The sequence below is a fragment of the Pomacea canaliculata genome, linkage group LG1 (genome assembly GCF_003073045.1).
Source record: "Pomacea canaliculata isolate SZHN2017 linkage group LG1, ASM307304v1, whole genome shotgun sequence".
Taxonomy (NCBI): domain Eukaryota; kingdom Metazoa; phylum Mollusca; class Gastropoda; order Architaenioglossa; family Ampullariidae; genus Pomacea; species Pomacea canaliculata.
The window spans coordinates 38,126,135-38,133,933 of record NC_037590.1 but is presented as its reverse complement, the minus strand read 5'-3'; the positions used below and the strand labels follow the sequence as shown (position 1 = coordinate 38,133,933).

At 39.5% G+C, this 7,799-nt stretch overlaps 1 protein-coding gene across 4 annotated transcripts; it reads left to right on the top strand.

Annotated features, from left to right (window-relative positions):
* The first annotated feature begins 323 nt into the window (after positions 1–323).
* On the top strand, positions 324–7,641 carry LOC112566603 (cyclic AMP-dependent transcription factor ATF-3-like). Of its 4 annotated transcripts, none has more exons than XR_003099670.1 (6): positions 324–472; positions 2,007–2,191; positions 2,873–3,001; positions 3,518–3,625; positions 4,077–4,704; positions 5,118–7,641. XR_003099670.1 is itself a non-coding variant. In XM_025242875.1 (6 exons), the coding sequence occupies exons 3-6, from the start codon at positions 2,117–2,119 to the stop codon at positions 4,209–4,211; spliced, it is 447 nt and encodes a 148-aa protein (XP_025098660.1). In that variant the 5' UTR covers positions 352–472; positions 734–765; positions 2,007–2,116; the 3' UTR covers positions 4,212–7,641. The 4 variants fall into 4 exon arrangements, 3 of the variants coding, with proteins under 3 accessions (XP_025098650.1, XP_025098660.1, XP_025098664.1); XM_025242875.1 differs by adding an exon at positions 734–765 and having other exon boundaries at positions 352–472; positions 4,077–7,641; XM_025242865.1 differs by having other exon boundaries at positions 4,077–7,641.
* Positions 7,642–7,799: the final 158 nt, after the last annotated feature.

Here is a 7,799-nt window from a genome sequence, read left to right as displayed (position 1 = left end):
TTCTTTCACACGACCTCAGTAAGCAGGGTTTTACAACTCATTACCGCTGATTACAAAACCAGTCTGAACCAGTATAATTTGTTCTATTCATTCTCTACTAACCTGGGGAATTCCCCTGTTTGGATGCCCTGTTTCTTTTCATCCATATAATACATTATGATTTATGAGTAGCTAGTCTTAGCTAATTATTGTGGTAAAATCCTTTTAACATATCATATAAGCCCTAGCTCAAGACGGGGATACCGTAAATTGCACATTATAATGATTAACAAGTTGTGGCTCCGAAAATGAAACAAGATTGATGCTGCTTCGACCGAAGTAATTTCGCATTTCGGGAAATCCCTTCATTCTGATTGTGGGAATTTCCGTTTCCTATTTTTTTTTTACCTAACACACTATCTATACCAGGGCTTGCCAACCAGGTTCTCAGTTGAGAGGAAGGGACCGAGCTGGAAACAGTCGGCAAAGAAAGGTAAGTGAAAAAAAATTTACAAGAGAGATCATTGTACTTCTGTTCTCTCCCAGTTACTGATCATAGAAAGGATTTAACTGTCGAATTTACTTCCTCTGAGTTTGTCAAACTTCTATCGTATTGTCGGAAACCTCATAGTTAGGTATGTATCAACGGCTAACACATCGCCACCTGTTGCTGAATCTCTAAACTATATGCAACATAATGTAAGCGGATTTCTGAAGTTCCGATATTAATTTATTAATTTTTCTTCGTTTACAGGTCTTAATGAGAAGCAAATGAAATGTTTAATGGTAGGTTTATACAAATCATTCTGTTATGATGTAGGTACAGGGTATGCCATCCTTCTTCCAGTTTATTACTTGTTTACATATAAAGTCTGTTGCCTTGGTGTCAACAATATTTTTTACTTTCTGCGTATCGAATGCTCCCCAAAATGAAAATAAATTGAATCCAGCGCATGTAAAATAACACAACCTTTGCAATTACCATAATGTCGACAGAAGGCTGTTAACAGTCTTTTTTCTTTCTTTGGTTAGTTGTTTAAAGACTTATCTTACAGGGACAAAACTTTGAAGCCTTGATCACCATTGTTAAAACAGCAGTTTCCAATGTAATTAAAAAGCGTAAGTAAAGCGACAGAAAAAATCAGTTAAATATTACTAGGTTTTGAAGGCAGCATGTTAATTATGATTATAACGCGATTCTGTCAAAAGCACCCGATGTGACTGTTGAAACAAGCCTTCAGTTCTGTTTTCGTTTTCCTCTCACTGGAAAATCACAGTTTGATTGCACCGAGTTTTAGCGAAAGAAGATATATTAGAGTATATATATAAGAGTAGAGTTTAGCTGCACTGCGGTGATGCCAGAACATCATGTCACGTGGTGTTCGTCATCTTTTTTTCCCCTGACTTGCCAATCGTATCTCACATGACTTGAAGGATTGAGAGCATAGAGATGTCAGTTTAACAAGAATGTGACTAGAATCACATAACCCTTTAAGATATTCTTTCATACGCCAGCTCATTAACGGTGGAAGATAATTGCCAAATAAACATCTCGATTACCCTTGTCAGCGAATAGCGCAGTTATAGTCTTTTGTTTTTCTTCCCTTTTTCTCCACATTAAATCCTTTAAACCACACATTTATTGTCTCTATCGTAAACCAAAAACAGAAGACAAAGATGGAGGAGATTATGACGATAGAGTAAAATCCAAGGACTCTGTATAATAATCTTTGTAAAAACCCAGTCAAAAATCAGACTGGAAAACCCATAAACAAAAATAGCATACTCAATTTTTTTATAGCTCATTGCGGAAATTTCCGAAAGTGATTCAATACTACAGACAACAGCAGACTATGTTGTTATCTCCCTTGAACTGGAAATACTTTGGAGCATGGGGTCACGTAGCTGTCTGTACGAGTGGGTGTTTCCTTCTGTTTATTGCCATGGGCACAATAGCTTACCTTATCATCTGATATTATTTCCGACAAACACATCTTGACTTATGACTGACTTTGGTTTTCTTCCAGCAAACTGGCTTTCTCGTTTTCTTACCAACACTGATCTTGATGTGATTGAGTTGGACTACATTGGAAGGCACGCACTGAATTCCGTTACCAATCTTCAGTAACAGCCCAAGATGCCAGTGAATTATAGTGTGACTGACTATCACGACCAGGAGAACATCAGCTGCGACAGCAACGACAAGCTGCAGGTACAGTGAGCGCTTTTTTGTTGTTGTTGTTGTTGTCCTCAGTTTGTAACCTGTCCTTGAGAGTTTCAAGTGCTGTTCCTGCTGTTTGGCTGACATTGCCGCAGTCTCGAGAAGAATCCTGATTTGCTAATTATAAACATCATTGATATTTTCTATTGGTCACAGTTTATTGAAATCAGTCATGCACATAGGAAGAGGGAAGGAACTCTAAATCAGTAAAAAAAAAAAATTTCGGCGAGCAGGAAGTTGCTTTTCTGTCTCTCCTCGGGTTGTACAAGGAAGAATTTCCTGTAATCTGACCAGTCCGCAGTTAAAAATATGATAAAGAAATTAACAAAAAAGAAGGAAATACCGTTATATGCTCTTCATCCTAACTGTTCATGTATTAATACATTTTATTAATTATAATGCATTCTAACTTTTTCAGATGTTCTCAGTGTCTTACCAAATAGATATTTATATTTGTAATACGATTGGCTGATGAATTTAGAAAGCTGCACAGTTTCAGCACAGAGTTTTGAGTTCATGTTCTGACTAATTAAAAAAACCGCCCACACACCGCCACCCACACTCACCCACGTACTCATAAAAAGAGAGGGGAAAACCCCCATCAAATCCCCTAAACTGTTTCCTCTCGCAACATTAAAGCCTGTTCACTGATTAAGTTTTGTAACGTGGCAGCTGGCGGAGCAGACAGGCGACAGCCGCATGGTCCTGAAGGAGGAGTTGCGCCTGAAGATTCAGCTGAAGCGCCTCCAGCAGGGCAAGCCGGAGATGGAGGTCACGTTTGATGAACCTAGACAGTACGAGGTGAGCACCGTCTGTAGACTGATGTAGTCGGGGAAGTTCCTACTTACTGCCTCGTTTTGTTAATTTGGTGTCTTAGTCAATGAGCGTATCGCTTTGTTCTGTGTCAGCAAGAAAGATGTGTCTGGTTGTAGTGCAACTAGGTTTGTCTGCATTTGAATAGTTAGTATTTATTAAGATACACAGTATGTATGTGTAATTAGAATAAATTACACAGAAAAACAAGTTTTAAACGAAATACAAATTAATTTCAGAAAATTTAATTCACATTATTTTTTTTATTTCATTTTTTGGTAAAGCACTTTGAGCCTGCCTTTGATGGTGGTGTAGAGTGATATAGAAATCAACTGTAAAAATATTATTATTGTTGTTATTATTATTTCTTTCCCAATTTCTCTCTGGCATTCCTATACGCATAGCGTAGATCATATTGCAAGATTTATATCCTCAACATTGTTGATACTAGTGATTGTAATTAGAAAAAAAATTTCAAGGCAGCTGTCTGATTTTGATGTGCAGCTGTCGGAAGAAGAGAAGGCGAAGCAGGAGAGACGAAAGGAAAGAAACAGGGTAGCAGCCAAAAACAGTCGCAATAAGAGAAAGAAGCACCAGCAGCAAGTCGAACACGTATGTTTATTGTCAGTCTCTCTCTCTCTTGTATGTGTGAAAGAATGAGGCAGGAAACAATGCTACTTTTGAATTCTTTGTAATGTTTAGTCTCAGTCAGAAAGGCAGATAGATGTATGTACAACAAAGGAATAATCAGCACAAGTAACTTTAGCAAGTTTTAAGTCTTGAGAGACTAGAGTTGTTTTTTTTAAAATTTTCTACACCCCCCCCCCCTTTTTTCTACGGTCATTAATCTGCAACCTTCTCTCTCTTTCACCATGTCCTCTAATTCCCTCTCTCTATTCTCTCCTGTCCCCTTGTTCCATATTTTAAGTCCATCATTTCTTTGAATGAACTGCAACTGACAGCTGCAACTTCCTCTTGCTGTTTTACATCAGTTTTGGTTGTTGTTTGTTGGCACTGCAAAGACTACGTTTGATATCAAATTGATGACAAGGTGTCTTTGCAGAAACACAAGGAGCTCAACAATGAGAACACGAGTCTCCGCACAGACGTGGAGAAACTTCGCAAGACGTTGAGGTCTCTGCAGAAAGCGGCCTTAGCCACCCGGCGGGTGTGCAGCATGCGCCTCTGTCACAACTAAGTGTCGCACCCTTCACGATGGGTCGCCAGGCTACAGCTCTCAGCGGTGAGGGGGTCCTTCTCATGAAAGGTCCTGACCTTGTACAGCAAGTTCCTGACCAACGCAGTGCATGCGGCAATTATATATCAGAGGAGACAGGCGAGGTTTCTAACCTCAAGATTGCCACTTATTTTTTGAATGAGTTGTTGCAACTGGGGAACCACACTGCTCAGAACGAGATGACAAATACAGCTGTAGATAATCACCTCCTGCCACACAAGAGTGTTAGCTGCAACCCCGCTTTCTCCTCCACCAAGTCAAAAGCAGCGCAAAGATATTCACCTTACTCGACCAGCCACTCTTTTCGACCCATTTCAGGAAAGGTCCGAATGTCCAGCGTGGACAGCTCGCCATGCAGCTCCCCAAGTCCAAGTTTTTCCTATGAGTCCCTGAAGATTTTCGCCGACATTGATATCAATAGCATGCAGCGGGACTGCCAGTCAGAGTACTGATGGTGAGTTCAACACGATGGTCATAGTATTCAACAGCGCTGTGATAGTATTCTTGAAGTAAAGTTATGGTCTTCACTGGCCGAAGGTCAAGAAATGTGCCAGGTTGTAAACTGGAGGCAATCTTCAGATGCATACAGGTGCAGACCTCGAAAGTAGTCATATTCTGTAGTTTCTCACTATTAGACCTCGTTACATTATACCGAAGGATAGTGGGGATGATGTGCATGGAGTTAATTTAATGAACTGTGTCACCGAGAAGAACTTCACAACTAAAATTAATTGTTACATAGATCATTTCTGTTTACCAATTTAGTGCGTAGTAGGTTTAAGTTTATCAGCTGTTAGTGTTCTGTGACAAACCAAGATATAAAAACTGTGCTTATAACGTTCTAAAACGATTTATTTTTCTCTACAGTAACATTCCAGTCACCAGTCCAGTTGGCTTCCAGGCAAATCAGAAGGATTTACATTTTTATGTGTTTGTTTTTTAAGTCCGTAGCTTTTTTTCATAACATATCGATGTTTCTCGATGTTATATCAAATTCTGGGACTCTATCTTCTCCCCAAATATTCAGCATTGCTTTTTGTCGTCTTGGAACTGCGTATTTGATTTTTTTAAATTTTATTTTCTCGTCCACGTTTCTTGTTCAACAGTGAAGCTGATCACGGCTGCGATATGCTCATCTCACACGGGAGTTCACGAGAGTGCCTCTCGGTGAAGAGCAGACGATTGTATACTTAGGACTCGTTGGTATAGGACATTTGTTGTGGATCATACTTCACTGGTTTTTCGACCTATTATGTTTGTCACAGAATGTCACCATCACATCTGAGAAACTCGTGACCGTGTGGTTCATAGAAGGTAGGGAGGTACTGTCATCTAGATAAAGGTACACGACTGCGTACCTTACCACAACTTTTCTTTGATTCCTTTTTTATTTTAGTAACGTTGGCATTTATTTTAAATACTTTACCATGATAAAGTTGTTTAGGAATGATTAACAGACAGTAGAAAAGTCAAGCCTCTTGATACCTTGCTGCCTGAGATAAACTGCTCCAAATAACCTTGTGTAAAAGTCTTGGAAAGACGGAATAATGAGGGTTACATCCCATTAATCGCTCTCCGCGCTCTCTAAGCAATCGTGCCACACTTAAACGGCTGTTAGACTTGCATCAGACTGAGATAAAACTGACAAAGAATATTTTTATGCACTACTTCTAAGGTTCTTAATTTTTGCCTAAGAGTACATTATAGATGCCGTAAACCAGGTATGTCGTGAGATAGTTTAGCAGCAGTGAGTCGAATCCTGTCCTTCTTTGGCATTCTTTTTTCTTCCCGTCTTCATCTTCTCTTCCACACATTGTCTCCGTGAGAGGTCTCTGGGTCGCGTTTTTAGCCTCTGTTGCCAAGGGATGCTGATGACGTCAGTGAGCTGCTTACAGCAGCCGTGTCCACGAGAGTGTTCCTCACTGCACGGCAGATGCATCCCCTACCCTGCTGCACGCGCTGACGTGTCCAACGACCAGACACAGCATGCAGCAGTCGCAACAACCTCGCGCGTGACTTGACACCTGGGAGACAAAGTGCTGCAGGAAGCTGTCCTCAGACTAATTGATGTGCTTAACACAGTTTTCATTGTTCCTTGCCTCAAGGTCTATACAAGTTCTTCTAAAAGAGTCAGTTAACATTTTCCTCTGCTCGTAGCCTTTATTTCAGTCTTTGGAATGTAGAGCAATTGCTGGATCGACATTTTTTTTTAAAGATGAGACAATGGTAAATGCAACGTTTTGTTTTCTTAGAGAATGTCTGGGTCTCAGCTTCGTCACATGCTAGGCTTTAACATTTTGTTGTTAAGGGGTTTGATCTGAAGTATTAATTTTTTTTTATTTTTGGAAGAAGATGGATAAATGAGATGATCGTGCTTCCCTAGTCTTAAACCTATGCGGTCGAGACTAGTCCTAGCTTCATACACACTTTCAACGAGTATGCACTTTTGCCACATTCGTCGGTGTTGGCTTTGCTGTTCACGATGGTCTTACGAGAGTTCGCCCGCAGTGGACGAAGTCAGCACCGATTAAAACAGCATCAGACACTACATCGTGAGGGAGACCAGTAGGCAGTCCACACCTTAGGAAGCTCGGGTGGCGGACCACGTTGGCTTCCGGATGAGTACCCTGAAAAGGCTGCTCATTTTCGGGCTTAAGCCGATAGGTCCGTCGCTCACTTCCTGGGGCTCCAAGCACAAGATTTATGTTCTTGAAAAAGAAACATGATATTTTGCTTTCAAGCGAGGTTAATTTTATTACAAATTCTTTCTGGGAATCGGTTCTAGGATTATAGAAGGAGATAGGCTGGGTTGAAGCGGTCTAGTGATGCGTAGTATCAAGAAGAAAGATGGAAGATACATTTGATGCTCTTTCAGATTAAAGCTTAGTTTATGACGAAGCTGCTACTCTTCAAGAAAACTTTTGCATCAATCATTAACTTGTCGAGTTTTGTGAGAAATTGAGATCTTCTATCCCTATGAACACCTAGAAATATAAGAAATGACTGTTAGCTCCACGTCCTCATTTTCCTGTGACATGGTCAAAATTAAATCTTGATTTTTTTTTTTACAAAAATAATATTTATGATTTGTATGTATATCATATATATTTGTCTGTATATCAGATTATATGTAATGTCATTTTGTCATACCTGTGTCAAGATTATCTCATAAAGTATAACTACGTTGTTTTTGTATATGTAATCAACATTTCATGAATTTTTCTAATCATTTTTTACAACTCTACTTAATGTTTACTTTGGCGATGGAATGTAATGGGTTTTGAATGTATCTTACAATGACATTTAATGTGTAAATGAAAATTGTCTCTCCTTGTAACATAAACTGCATTTTGCCTTGTCCTAGTAAAGATGACACTTTCAAAAAAACTAATTTTCTTTCCTAAGTTTTTCTGTTTTGTCGCCTGCAATGAATGAATGATGGATCGAAAATCAATGAAGTATTTGTCATAAATCCAGCAGTTACACAACAGTCTTATTGCCTTTTCTATCTTTAGGAAACTGTTACCCTCAGTCCAGCAAAGAGATTTG